The sequence below is a fragment of the Rhinopithecus bieti genome, unplaced genomic scaffold (assembly GCF_001698545.2).
Source record: "Rhinopithecus bieti isolate Rb0 unplaced genomic scaffold, ASM169854v2 scaffold_82866, whole genome shotgun sequence".
NCBI classification, from domain to species: domain Eukaryota; kingdom Metazoa; phylum Chordata; class Mammalia; order Primates; family Cercopithecidae; genus Rhinopithecus; species Rhinopithecus bieti.
The window spans coordinates 645,044-659,513 of NW_016830476.1; the positions used below are offsets into that span (position 1 = coordinate 645,044).

The 14,470-nt window shown below is 42.4% G+C and overlaps 1 protein-coding gene across 1 annotated transcript in view; it reads left to right on the forward strand.

The window, feature by feature from the left end:
• Positions 1–14,470, forward strand: part of TECTA (tectorin alpha) — a 97,223-nt gene that overhangs the window by 69,710 nt on the left and 13,043 nt on the right. Inside the window, exons 17-22 of the mRNA XM_017865564.1 lie at positions 1,291–1,577; positions 3,641–3,921; positions 6,561–6,671; positions 7,859–8,061; positions 10,620–10,783; positions 11,238–11,486. Of these exons, the coding sequence (XP_017721053.1) occupies positions 1,291–1,577; positions 3,641–3,921; positions 6,561–6,671; positions 7,859–8,061; positions 10,620–10,783; positions 11,238–11,486 (1,295 nt within the window). The remainder of the gene's footprint in view (positions 1–1,290; positions 1,578–3,640; positions 3,922–6,560; positions 6,672–7,858; positions 8,062–10,619; positions 10,784–11,237; positions 11,487–14,470) is intronic.

A 14,470-nucleotide genomic window follows, 5' to 3' on the forward strand; every position in this document is an offset into this window, starting at 1 on the left:
CCCCCACCCACCCCCACAACAAATATGGCTCCCTACTTGAATTCCTCCCACCCCTTCCTTTTAAGAAGATCACCTGCTCAGATGCACTGTTGACAGTGACCCAGCCTCTCAGCTAGAGCAGGCTGCTGCCACCAGTCGCCCGGAAGGATATGGAGCCAGGCCCCAGCACTGTGAGCACAGGGAGGGAGGGACCCAGAGACAGCCACATTACTACCTTTTGGAATTGAGTGTTATCGCGTGTATCTGTTTTCCACCTGCTCAGATAATCAGGCCTTGAGTGTGTCTTTAATTGAAGAGTCATCAAATAGTGTAGTATCAAGCATCAGGCCAAAGACCAGCAGTATTTTGTGAGCTTAAAATGAAGAATCTGAAATTTAATACCGGTTTTAACTTCAATGAAAGATGCCACTGTTTTTGACATTCTCATTCCTTTTACAAATTGGCCCACATCAACACGACAGCGTTGGTCCAGAATCCAGGAGCTAGAAAATGAAAATGACCACCCGAGAGAGAAAAACTGACATTGTGGCTGAACAAAATACCCAAGCTAGTCAAAACAGTAGAGACTCATTTTTTTAAAAAGTGTCTGTTTTTTATTTTTTTATTTTAAGGTACAAAAGCTACTAATAGCCTGGGGAGAAAATTTTTATTTTGTAAGTACAGGAAAAGCGTGTTATATTCTGTCCCAAGGGCTAAGGAAAGAAAATGTTAGAAAGCAGGAAAATGACAAATGCAGAAAATAATGTGCCTATAGGTCCTCTGGGGGGACCTCCAGTTTGAACATTATAAGCAAGAAAACGATAAACATGGCAATGATGCCCAGATCCATTTTTAACTGTGTTCGACTCTCGTTGGCACAGGATTGGGATTTCATTTTCAGTAATTGGCTTATGCTGTGGAAAGTTTTAGACACGAATCCAGCCATTCATTGTGGGTTACACTTTTCTAAGGTTTCCTTATCTCTCACCTCCTCTCCCCTACTTCTGCTTCGTAGTTTGCTTCCTTTGGGGCAACTACAGTATAAGATGAGTGAATGTCTTTAAACTCTAGGGCAGGGGCCGGCAGATCTGCTTGCTGCCTGTTTGTGTAAATAAAGCTTTGCTATAACACAGCCACACTCATTTAGTTGTGTGTCTATGGTTGCTGTCATGCTGCAGGGACAGAGTGGAGTCGTTGAGACAGAGATCACAGGGCCTGCGATGCCCAAAATATTTTCCCTGGCCCTTTCCTGAACAAGTTTGCCAACCCCTGCTCTAAGCGTAATTATTTTCTGTTTTCCTCCTCCTATAGGTGAATGGCACACAAGTGAATGTTCCATTTATAACTGGTTTGGCAACCAAAATCTACAGCAGTGAGGGGTTTCTGGTGATTGACACCAGCCCAGACATCCAGATATACTACAATGGTTTCAACGTCATTAAAATCAGCATCAGTGAGAGGCTGCAGAACAAAGTGTGTGGTCTCTGTGGCAACTTCAACGGGGACTTAACAGATGATTATGTGACCTTGCGAGGGAAGCCGGTGGTAAGCAGCGTGGTGCTGGCCCAGAGCTGGAAAACCAATGGCATGCAGAAGAGGTGAGGGTATAGGAGTTCAAGCCGCTAAACTTGGTGGCCCAAGTTCTCTCACGTCCATGGGTGGTGTGAATGAGGAATGCACTTTCCTTAGCACTGTCCCTGCTCTCCTACAGAGATGAACCAAAGCTCTTTGGAGTTTTGATGCTAAAACTAGGCACATAAGAGACCCCACTAATTTTGTGAACTGCAGAGGAAGGAGTTGGGCTTAGATGATATAACTCTAATTTTCAGGTCATCCAGCCCTTGGCTAAACAGAAGAGTATGCCCAGGATGAGAACTCTGAAGCCTTGACCAGCTGCCCACCCGGGACCTAGGCACCCCTGCTGGGTGTGGAATTAAGAGTTGACTCAGAAGAAGAGCTATCTTTGACTCCCTTAGTGCTGGGTCTAATTGTGTGTCCTTGCCTCTTACAAGAAGGCTTGACTATGGTTGTGTAGGTAGAAGTTGGTGGGAATCAGGAAAGCCTTTTTTAAAAACAGAAGTTACAAGGTTATTATCAGGCCCACCCCCAGCCAGCAAAGAGAGGGTGAGCTAAAGAAGTTATTCCAAGGCTGGGCACAGTGGCTCACGCCTGTAATCCCAGCGCTTTGGGAGGCCGGACGGGCGGATCACGAGGTCAGGAGATCGAGACCATCCTGGCTAATACGGTGAAACCCCGTCTCTACTAAAAAAAAAAATACAAAAAACTAGCCAGGCGTGGTGGCGGGCGCCTATAGTCCCAGCTACTCGGGAGGCAGGAGAATGGCGTGAACCCGGGAGGCAGAGCTTGCCGTGAGCTGAGATCTGGCCACTGCGCTCCAGCCTGGGTGACAGAGCGAGACTCTGTCTCAAAAAAAAAAAAAAAGAAAAGAAAAGAAGTTATTCCAAAGGTTTTAAACTTAGGGCCCCTCAGGGCTGCTGAGTATGTGGATACCTTTCTGGATCTGTAGATATGCTTCTCTTTCTTGTTAGTTCTGCTTGTACAATGGCTCAATCAGATTGCTTTACATGCTAAATATCAGCTAAATCCTTAGTCCTGGAAATCACACTTTAAGCCTCTTTGACCCTGCCCCAAGTGCACAGTGAACAATGTATCATGTATTAGACTATCCTGTGAATTATGGGACTCAGAGCTGTGAAAATCCTTGGGCAATATCTTGTCCAGTCTCTTCCTTTCCTAGGTAAAACAGAGACTAAGACAGAGAATGACTTACATGAGGAGGCCCCATATATGGCAAAGCCAGGACGAGATTCCAGGATTCCTAATTTGGTGCTTATTCTAGAATGCTATGCATTGACCCACAGATAGAAAAGAGAGAACTTTGGACATTATATTTAGAACACTACTTTAAGCCACTGTAGTGTTTCAAAAGATAGGCAAGGTTCAGCTCCTCCTGAGGAATTATGATTCTGTTTGAATTTGGCCGGCCTGCCTCCCTCCCTCCTCCCTCCCTCCTTCCCTCCCTCCTTCCCTTCCTTCTCCCTTCCCTTCCCTCCCCTCCCGTCCCCTTCCCCATACCCCTGCTCCTCCTCCTCCCCGGTCCCCTCCCCTCCCCTCCTCTTCCTTTTAAAATAAACTGTTATCAGCTGGACACCGACTTTCTTGTAATGTTTTGCTTTTGGTCCCTAATGGCTAAAGTGGAACTGGCTTAGAAGGCTTCCTTTCAAATCTTTAATTCTGCCAAGTATCATTACTATTATCATTATTATATCCATACCTGTTAATGCTTATTATATCAATTGTATCAATCATATCAATCAATTATGCCAAAGCGTTCGTGGTTACTATATCAATATCTACCTTTCGTGTGGCACTTTGGCCACTAATCCATCATTCCATTTTACCCTCACTGTATTTCAGTGGCATAAACAACAGGAATTACCGTTTCACTTTCTTAGATGGATAGAATAGAGACCAGTGGTATCTGACTTGCCGAAGGTCACAAAGCTAATTCGTGTTGGAATTGGCACAGTGCACTAGCTTCAGGGGTAGCAAAACAGGTGCAGATGCTATTTACCTTCCATTGAAGATCTCAGATGGCCGTTTTTGCTTCACTCAGTCTGACTAGACCTCTTGCCCCCAGCTGCAACGAGCTGCAGTTCTCACAGTATGCAGCCATGTGTGACAATGTGCACATCCAGAAGATGCAGGGTGATGGCTACTGCCTGAAGCTCACCGACATGAAGGGCTTCTTCCAGCCCTGCTATGGGCTTCTCAATCCCCTCCCATTCTACGAGTCCTGCTACCTGGACGGCTGCTACAACCACAACAAGTTCCAGCTGTGCGGCTCCCTGGCCGCTTACGGGGAGGCCTGCCGCTCCTTCGGGATCCTCAGCACCGAATGGATTGAGAAGGAGAATTGCTGTAAGAGAATGATTTTATTTCTGTGGATTCCATTTTCAGTGAAAAGAACAGCTTTGCTGGTAGCATTGCTTTTTCTAGGGATGACTGGTCCTCTCCAGATTTACTCATAGATCTGCTTCCAGGATTGGATAGTAGAGAGCTGTGAGCTGCAGCCGAGATTCAGTGACGGGCCCCTCTCATGGAGCCTAACCCACCTATGGTTTCTGTTTAGCTATGGAATTTGGAAAACAAACGTGGGAAGATGAGGCTCTCTGGGTTGGAAGAGCCCTGCTTTAGTGGCTTATGAGGTAGAGGGACATAGTGTGGGATTCCCGATGGATTTTAGTTCCCAAACTCATCTCCACCTTGGCTTCTTTAGCTTGAGGCCATCCTCTATCAGAAAGCGAAGGCAAGAGCAGGTGGAAGGCAGAGGTGGAACTGAGCTGGTTATGTCCACCTGGGCTGAAAGGAAGCTGCAGGTGGATTGACTGTGGAGATCACCTATATTAGATCAGCTGGTAAAAAAAAATAAACAGAATCTTGTGGGTTTTTTTCTGTAGTAAGAAAATTATTTTGATATGTATTCTATTATTCAATTTGTTCATTTTCCTACTGTGTTAATCAAATAGGGGAGCGATTATAGATGTATACACACACATGTAAACGTGCCATAGACATACATGTGTGTCCATATACATAAGTGGTCACTCCCACTAGTGTGGCTAATAGAATGTGTGTTTTGTGCTCTGACCCACACCAACCCAGTGTGTATATAGGTACCACTGTGAAAACAGGCTGACTCCAAGACGATACATACACGTTGGTAAATTTGCAGACCAAACCGGATCAAGTGTAGGAATACACTTAATTCAGAGCCTAAAAACAATACAGTTAATTAAAATACATTTCAGTGATTTCAGAAACTGTTAACAAGCAAATTACTAGTCTCTGTTGGAAACTAACAAAAATATTTGTTATTAATATTTTACTCTGCTGTGTTCATAAGAATACTTTCAATGACTTAAAAATTAACTGTTTTGAACTTTTCAAATTGTCAGGAATTTTTAAAAATACATATATCATTCAAAAAATACTCAAAGCTTCCATCTGTCTAAGGGCATGTTTTATCTGCCAGTTGGCAGATGGACCACCACATTTGTAAATAAACGTTTCCTTCTTGTGGACTGTAACCTCTGCACCATGTTTCTGTTATTCTGTTTGTCATTCTCATGCAGAGTTTGTCAATCATAACATTTGCTTGGTGGCTGCCATGTGCTTAGCACTGTGCTAGGTACTGGATATACTGGGCCAGTGAAAGGATCTTTATAAAAAGCAGTCTTTTGAAAATAAATATATTTAACTTATGCTGATGGAATTCTTTCAGTTGTCTTTCCAGAAATTAAGACAGGCTTATGCTGAGCCATCCATGCACTCCTACCTAATGTAATTAGTTACCTACCAGAGGGGCGTGGCAGCTGAGTCAGAAGAGGTGTATGGAGCTGTGGGCAGCTTGGGATTTTTGTTTTGTTTTTAAACTCTTTTTTTCCCTGTGTGTGGGGGTATGTGTGTCTGTGGTGAGAACATGAAACTCTACTCTGTTGGTAATTTTCAAGTGTACAGTGTATTGGTACTAACTATAGCCACTTTGATGTACAGTAGATCGCTTGAATTTATTCTTCTTGTCTAAATGAAATTTTGCATCCTTTAAAAACTCTTTTTTAAAAAATTCTTGAAGCCAACTTGGCTAATGCTGGGATTGAACAGTTGTTTCTTTAGCACTGTCCATCATATACCGTGATGAACAGGAGGAATATGCTGTCTTGACAGGCAGAGCGATTCTTTAAATAAAGAAATGAACTTCTAAAAGAAAATGCTCCTAATTAGTGGTTCTCAAACTGAGGCGTTGACTATCTTGCAGGTGATCTCATCTGTGACAGAAATACTGTTCACAGTAACATGATGATGAAACTCCACACAACATCTTTATTTTACTTATAGTTTTACCCTTTTGGCAAAACAGCACCATGAATCTAAGTCAATGCTGGTGACCTGTGTGGAGGTTTTCCTTTGTCTATTTTTACAAAATCAAGTAGCAGATCACGGGGGAAAGTGAACCAAGAATCAGAAAGGAGTAAGAAGCCCTGGGGTGGGAGACCTCTCTGGGATCTTACTGGCCCTAATATGTTCATTATTGACACATATTTATTGTGCACCAACCATGAGGTGGTTGAATGCTGGAATGTAGAGATAAATGATTTAGATGCTACTCTTTATATAAATATCAGTGCAAATCATTGTGCTATAGTGTAGTAGGTGCCTTAATCGTGGTAAGATTACTGGGGTTAAGAGCATCTGTGCATTCAGTCTTCACCACTTACCTTCGCTTTTGACTTTGGGCAAGTTTCAGCTGTGAAACACAGCTTATAATACTTAGCCTTGAGGAGTATTTGCGAGGGTCAAAGAAGCTAATCCAGGCCCATAGCAGGCACCTATTTGCTAGCTATTGACATTGTTTTCTGGAAGGTTGCCCTGTCTGTTAACCTGCAGCTGCCATCTGACCATTTCCAATGTGATTAAAGTGGCAAGTCTGGAACCAAATGCTACCGCCTGTAGGTGTGAAAAATCAAGTTGTGCATGTTTCTGTGTGTTTTTCTTTTTAGCAGGAGTGGTTGAAGATCCCTGTGTCGGGGCGGACTGTCCCAACCGAACCTGCGAGCTGGGCAATGGCAGGGAGCTGTGTGGCTGCATCGAGCCGCCCCCCTATGGAAATAGTGAGTGACACGGGCCACCTCCCCACCCAGAAGGGCCCCATGGGAGATGCTGCTCTGGGGGAAGGACCTTGATGCATCCCACTTTGTGAAGCTTTCCCAAACAGTAAAGCTTTCAGGAGCATTTAAGCAGAACAAGGAAGCAATCTGGCTGCTTCAAAGTATGGCTACATCCTTTTCCTCAATACGTTGTAACACACAAATTTGTACATGAATGGAACCAGCCATTTTCATCTGAGGCCAGATGAAAGGTCCAAAATGATCTTTTAGATGCACAAGGAAATAGGGTATTTTGATGTCAATATGAAATAATTAGGATGAATGTTATTTAAAGCCAGATTTATTTGGCCCAAAGCTTTTTGGTCCCGAAGATATGTACGACTGAAATGTCTGAAGCAAGCCATAAATAACTAGGACTCCAGGACTTGTTCCTAACTGTAGCTCCCTTGGTGTGGAAATGGCCTTGTCCACTGCCGAGCCTGCCTGGATGGCAGCTTGAAGCGGAGCTGCTTTGCCTTCCATCTCTGCTCCCCTTCCTGAACCAAGTAACGCAGAGGCAGCTGCTACATTTAACAGCATTCGAGAATGAAAATCTGGTTGACCAAACGCTCCTTAGGAGGGGACAAGGGCTTCACGTAAACAGATAAAAATGTTTTTCTCTGTTTCTATAGTGCTTATTAGCCAGTATTTACATGCTCAAGAGAAAATGTCAATTGGTGCATTGCCATGTCAAAAAACAAGCTCCTAGTGCTCACCTGGGAATCGCTAGGGTTCTGCCGAGCCGAATCAGCAGGGGCTTTGGATGTGGCCTGGCCAGTGCTGCTGTCCCTTGGAGGTATGCTCTTCAGCCAGGCCACAATGTGCCAGATTTGGTATGTTCAGTATGTAGCTTACAGAAAAGTAGCTCCCACCAGCAAGGTGGGGGAAGACATGGGTTTGTAAAGAAAAGACAGAAGACACTTTATTAGCATTTTTATCTTTTTTAAAAGGCTCTGCTAATGCCCAAGTTACTGCTTTGAATGAATTCATATGCTAGCTTGGTCTGATCAAAGCCTAATTAGACATGCTGCAGTTTTTGAGTGGAGATCATTTGCCTCTTCTAAAGGAGAATGGTAATGGGATGCTTTGCTCCCACTCCTGCAGCAAGACTGACTCCACTGATTTGCCTTTCGTAATAACTGTTCCCACAGACTCACATGACATTATCGATGCAGAGGTGACCTGCAAAGCATCCCAGATGGAAGTGTCCATATCTAAGTGCAAACTCTTCCAGCTCGGTTTTGAGAGGGAGGGCGTGAGGATCAATGACAGACAGTGTACCGGCATCGAGGGGGAAGATTTTATCTCCTTTCAGATCAACAACACCAAAGGGAATTGTGGAAACATTGTGCAGGTGAGAAAAGCAGCAGGAAAGAGCACCTGGCAGAGGCAGCGACAGCTTCGAGTGTTTGCACATTTATTGTCCCGAAAACCAACTTCAGGATGATCTGCTTAGAAATATGCTCCTTGGAAAACAGCAATAGGCTTGTGTAAAATGAAAGACAGCAAGAGCAGTCGTCATTTCATGCTAAGTGGTTGACGGAGTTGAAAGAGTGATGTGTTTTTTCCTTGGTTTGGGATGCCTACTGTGGTTCTTTGTCTTGTATATGGACAGAATTGTGTCTTTTATGCTTCTATTGTTCTTTGAGGCAAATACATCTAGGCTTAGCTATTTCAGGGGGTAAGGGAGTCCCAAACCTCATTTAACAGGTGGCTTCAGGCCTAGTGCTATGGCTCATGCCTGTAATCCCCGTGTGTCCGGAATTGGTGGGTTCTTGGTCTCGCTAACTTCAAGAATGAAGCCACGGACCCTTGCGGTGAGTGTTACAGTTCTTAAAGATGGTGTGTCTGGAGTTTGTTCCTTCAGACATTCAGATGTGTCTGGAGCTTCTTCCTTCTGGTGGGTTCGTGGTCTCGCTGGCTTCAGGACTGAAGTTGCAGACCTTCACGGTGAGTGTTACTGCTCTTAAAGGCAGCGTGGACCCAAAGAGTGAGTAGCAGCAAGATTTATTGTAAAGAGCGAAAAAATAAAGCTTCCACACTGTGGAAAGGGACCCGAGCGGGTTGCCACTGGCTGGCTCCCGCAGCCTGCTTTTCTTCCCTTATCTGGCCCCACCCACATCCTGTTGATTGGTCCATTTTACAGAGGGCTGATTGGTCCGTTTTGACAGGGTGCTGATTAGTGCATTTACAATCCCTGAGCTAGACACAGAGTGCTAGACAGAAAAGTTCTTCAAGTCCCCACTGGGTTAGCTAGATACAGAGTACTGATTGGTGTATTTACACACCTTGAGCTAGACAGAGTGCTGATTGGTGTGTTTATGATCCCTTAGCTAGACATAAAAGTTCTCCAAGTCCCCACTAGGTTAGCTAGATACAGAGTGCTGACTGGTGTATTTACAAACCCTGAGCTAGACACAGAGTGCTGATTGGTGCATTTACAATCCCTTAAGTAGACATAAAGGTTTTCCAAGTTCCTACCAGACTTAGGAGCCCAGTTGGCTTCACCTAGTGCTGCAGGCGGAGCTGCCCGCCAGTTCCAAGCAGAACCTGCACTCCTCAGCCCTTGGGTGGTGGGTGGGACCAGGTGCTATGGAGCAGGGGGTGGTTCCCACTGGGGAGGTTTGGGCCCCAAGGGAGCCCACCGTGGAGGGTGGGGCTTGGACATGGCAGGCTGCAGGTCCCCAGCCCTGCTCCTCAGGGAGGCAGCTTGAGGCCTTGGGAGAATTTGAGTGTGGTGTATGTGGGCCAGCAGTGCTGGGGAACCTGGCACAACCTCCACAGCTGCTGACCAGGGTGCTAAGCCCCTCACTACCCTGGGCTGGCGCTGGCCTGTGAGCGCAGCACGTAGCCCCGGTTCCTGCCTGCGCCTCTCCACACCTCCCCACAAGCGGAGGGAGCCGGCTCCGGCCTCCGCCAGCCCAGAGAGGGGCTCCCACAGTGCAGTGGCGGGCTGAAGGGCTCCTCAAGTGCCGCCAGAGTGGATGGCGAGGCCAAGGAGGCACCGAGAGTGAGGGCTGCTAGCACATTGTCACCTCTCACCAGCACCTTGGGAGGCCAAAGCAGAAGGACTGCTAGAGGCCAGGAATTCAAGATGAGCCCAGGCAATATCACAAGACCCTGTCTCTATTAAAAAAAAAAAAAATCTAAAAATTAGCTGGCTGTGGTGACAGTGCCTGTAGTTGTGTCTGCTTGGAAGGCTGACATGGGAGGATCTTGAGCCCAGGAGTTCAAGGCTGCAGTGAGCTATGATTGCACCACTGCACTCCAGCCTGGGTGACAGTGAGACCCTGTCACTATAAACAAAACAAAACAAAACAAAAAAGCTGACTTCAAAAATATAATGAGGTCCCAACTTTTAATGTCAGATTGTCCAATGTATAGGTTAGCAAAGCATCTTGTTTCTCTTCTTTTTCCATCTTGCTGTGTGTTTTCTATTCATGGCTCTATTTCTTAATACTTTTACCAGAGGTTGAAAGGAGTAAGGAGGTGAAATTTGTGCTTGTTCATGTTGGTCCTTGTAGGGATGTCTGGTGATGGATTTGGTGGAGAAGAGATTTTGAATTAAACATTGAAAAAGAAGATTTCTATTACTCAGCAATGGCAATAGTTCATGCTATTCCTAGCTTGGGGTCCCACAGATAAGTGGGGTCTGGTAGTGGTTAGAATTCAGTAGTGGATGAAATCACCTTCCATGGATATTCAAGGTTGGCAGACTAAAGGGTGCTGCTGATATCTATTGTAATACTTTTTTGCCTCAAGTAAATGCTAAGGCTAGCTCCATGCTGCTTTATACTGGCCTCTAAGTTATGTATGGAAGGAAGCCATTTCTCCACTTTCAGGGATATGGATTTGACATGCAAGCTACATACTCCCAGATGTAATGATTTCTGACTTCCCCTTGCTCTGCAGTCCAATGGCACTCATATCATATATAAAAACACAATCTGGATCGAAAGTGCCAACAACACTGGCAACATCATCACCAGGGACCGCACGATCAATGTGGAATTTTCATGTGCTTATGAGCTGGATATCAAGATCTCCTTGGATTCTGTTGTGAAGCCTATGCTAAGGTAAGGTGCCTCCTGGGCTGTGCACATTGATTTTTCTTTTCCTTGACAGTTAAGGTTAGCATAATCAAAAGTGCTAGCATTTGTCTTTGATGCCCTAGGAAAAACATAATTCACGTTTCTTGAGCCTCAATCCTTTCAGCATTGTTCAACAGAACTCTCTGTGATGATGGAAATGCTCCATCTGTACTGTTTAATGTGGTGGTTACGTGTGGCTGCTCAGCACTTGAAATGTGGCTCAGGGGGCTGCGAATTGAATTTTTAATTTTATTTAATTTTATTTCATTTAAATGTAAATTGCCCCATGTGGCTAGCAGGTACTATATTGGACAGCACAGCCTTAGACTTTGCTACTGCATGCTTTGCTTTCCCTCTGCATTCTCAGCTTGAAAAATGGTAGATAATTGAATAGGTAACATTGTTTTGGGTTCCTGTCTCATAATTGTTTCCGTTTCAGTGTAATTAACCTAACAGTTCCAACCCAAGAAGGCAGCTTCACCACCAAGATGGCTCTCTACAAAAATGCCTCCTACAAACATCCTTACCGCCAGGGTGAAGTAGTGTTGACGACTCGAGATGTGCTGTATGTAGGGGTTTTTGTGGTTGGAGCTGACTCCACACATTTAATCCTAACGCTCAACAAATGCTATGCCACACCCTCCCGAGACAGCAATGATAAGCTCCGATATTTCATCATCGAAGAAGGGTGAGTAACCTCTTTATAGACAACAGTCTCAGAGCTTCAGGTATAATATTGTCTGCATCATTTTTTAAGGAAGGGAATGGAAACTAATATTTGTTGGCTGCCTACGAGGCCAGCATTTTGCATTTATTAATTCATCTAATTCTCAGGGCAACCTATGAGGTAGATATTATAAGCTTCATTTTACAGACAATCAAATAACTTGCCTTAAGTCACACAGAAATATAGTGGTAGGTACCCCAAGTCCGTGTGGCATTGACTACATTAACTACAAGATGCTTTATTCTCAAAGTGGGGATTCTGTGCTGTTTACTTTGAACTTCAATTTGGGAAGCATGTGGAATTCTGCAAATGAAAGAATATAATGACAATAACCACAGGTTAATGAACAGGGCATCTAGAAAAATAAAAAGGAAATTAAAATCATAGCCTATAGACTCAACAGGTTTCCCTTTACTCACACTATATGCTTACCACCTAGTATGTTTCCTGAAAACATAGTGATTACACAACAAAATTTCTTGAATGAATAAATGAATGAGAAGAAAAGACTGTAGACCAACCACAATAATTGTCTTTATTAAAAACAAAACTACTTTCTGGATATGTTAGACAGTTTACATTTATTGTAATAGATTTTGTAACAATTCACTGTAACAGCTTTATTACAAAGATAATTTATATGTAATACAATTTACTTGCTTTAAGTGTAAAAATCAATGGTAATTGATTGGTAAATTTGCAGAGAATTGCAAATATCACCATAATCTAATTTTAGAACATTTTGTCACTCCAATAGTTACTTTTTATATGAATTTCTTTTTAAAATATATTGATACATTTACATATTTATGGAGTATATATGATATTTTGATACATGCATTAAATATGTAGTGCTCAGATCAGGGAATCTAGGATACCTATCACCTTGGATATGTGTCTTTTCTTTGTGTTGGGAGCATTTCAAATCTTCTCTTCTGGCTATTTTGAAATATATAATAAATTGTTGTTAACTATAGTCACCCTACTGTGCTATCAAACACTAGAACTTATTCCTTTTATCTAAATGCATGTTTGTAGCCATTAACCAACCTCTGTCCATCCCAGCTTCTTACCCACCGTTTGGTAACTATCAGTCTACTCTGTACTTCCATGAGATCAACTTTTGAAGCTCCCACATATGAGTGACAAACAGATATTTGTCTTTCTGTGCCTGGCTTATTTCATTTAACATATTGACTTCCAGTTCTGACCATGTTGTTGCAAATGATAGGATTTCATTTCTTTTTAAGGCTGAATAGTATTCCCTTGTGTATATATATCACATTTTCTTTATCCATTCATCCACTGATGTATACTTAGGTCGATACCATATCTTGGCTATTGTGAATAGTGCTGCAATAAACATAGAAGTGTAGAAATATTCTTTGGATATACTAATTTCCTTTCCTTTGGATAAATACTCAGTAGTGGCCTTGCTGGATCATGTGGTAGTTCTATTTTTAGTGGGTTTTTTTTTTTTTTGGTGTGTGTGTGTGTGTGTGTGTGTGTGCGTGTGTGTGAAACCTCTGTAGTGTTTCTCATAATGACTGTACTCATTTATATTCCCACCAGTAGTGTAGAAGAGTTCCCCTTTCTCCATATCCTCACCAGCATTTGTTACTTTTTGTCTTTTTAATAGTAGCCATTTTAACTGGCATGACATGATATCTCATTGTGGTTTTGATTTTTATTTCCCTGATGATTAGTAATGTTGAGCATTTTATTTTTTGTATACTTGTTGGCCATTTGTATGTCTTCATTTGAGAAATATTTATGCAAATCCTTTGCCCAGTTTTTAAAGGAATTATTTGTTTTCTTGCTGTTGAGTTGTTTGAGTTTCTTGCATATTCTGGATACAAATCCCTTGCTGGATGAATACTTTGCAAATATTTTCTTTTATTCAACAGGTTGTCTCTTCATTTTGTTGGTTGTTTTCTTTGCCGTGTAGAAACTTTTTAGTTTAATATAGTCCCATTTGTCTATTTTTGCTTTGTTGCTTGGGCTTTTGAAATCTTACCCATAAAATATTTGCCTCAACCAATGATGAAGCATGTTCACTTTGTTTTCTTCTAGTAGCTTTATAGTTTCTGGTTGCACATTTAAATCCACTTTGAGTTGATTTTTGTTTATGGTGAGACACAAGGGTATAATTTAATTCTTCTGCTTATGGATATCCAGTTTTCTCAGCACCAGTTTTTGAAGAGAGCGTCCTTTCCCCAATGTATGTTCTTGACATCTTTGTTGAAAATCAGTTGGCTGTAAATACATGGATTTACTTCTGAGTTCTGTTTTGTTATACTGGTCTATGTGTCTGTTTTTATACCAATATCATGCTGTTTTGGCTACTATAGCTTCACACTATACTTAAAAGTCAGGTAGTGTGATGTCTGCAGCTTTGTTCTTTTTACTGAGTATTGCTTGGGCTATTCAGGGTCTATTGTGGCTCTATACAAATTTTAGGATTTTTTTTTCTATTTCTGTGAAGAATTTCATTGGTATATTGATAGGGATTGCATTCAATCTGTGGATTTTTTTTGTGGGTAGTACGGTCACCTTAACAATATCAATACTCCCAATCCATAAGCATGAGATGTCTTTCCATTTGTTTGTCCTCTTCATTTTGTAATTTTCCTTGTAGAGATCTTTCACTTGGTTAAATTTATTCCTAGATTTCTTATTTTTTTGTAAGTATTGTAAATGAGATTGCCTTCTTGATTTTTTTCGCTGCTAGTTCATTATTGGTGTGAAAATGCAACTAATTTTTGCATGCTGTTTTTATGTCCTGCAACTTTACTGAATTTGTTTATCTATTCTAAGAGTTTTGATGGAATCTTTAGGTTTTCTGTATATAAGATCATATTATCTGCAAAGGGAAAGTTTGACTTTCTATTTCCCAATTTGGATGTCTTTTTTTTTTTTTTTTTTTGAGATGGAGTCTCGCTCTG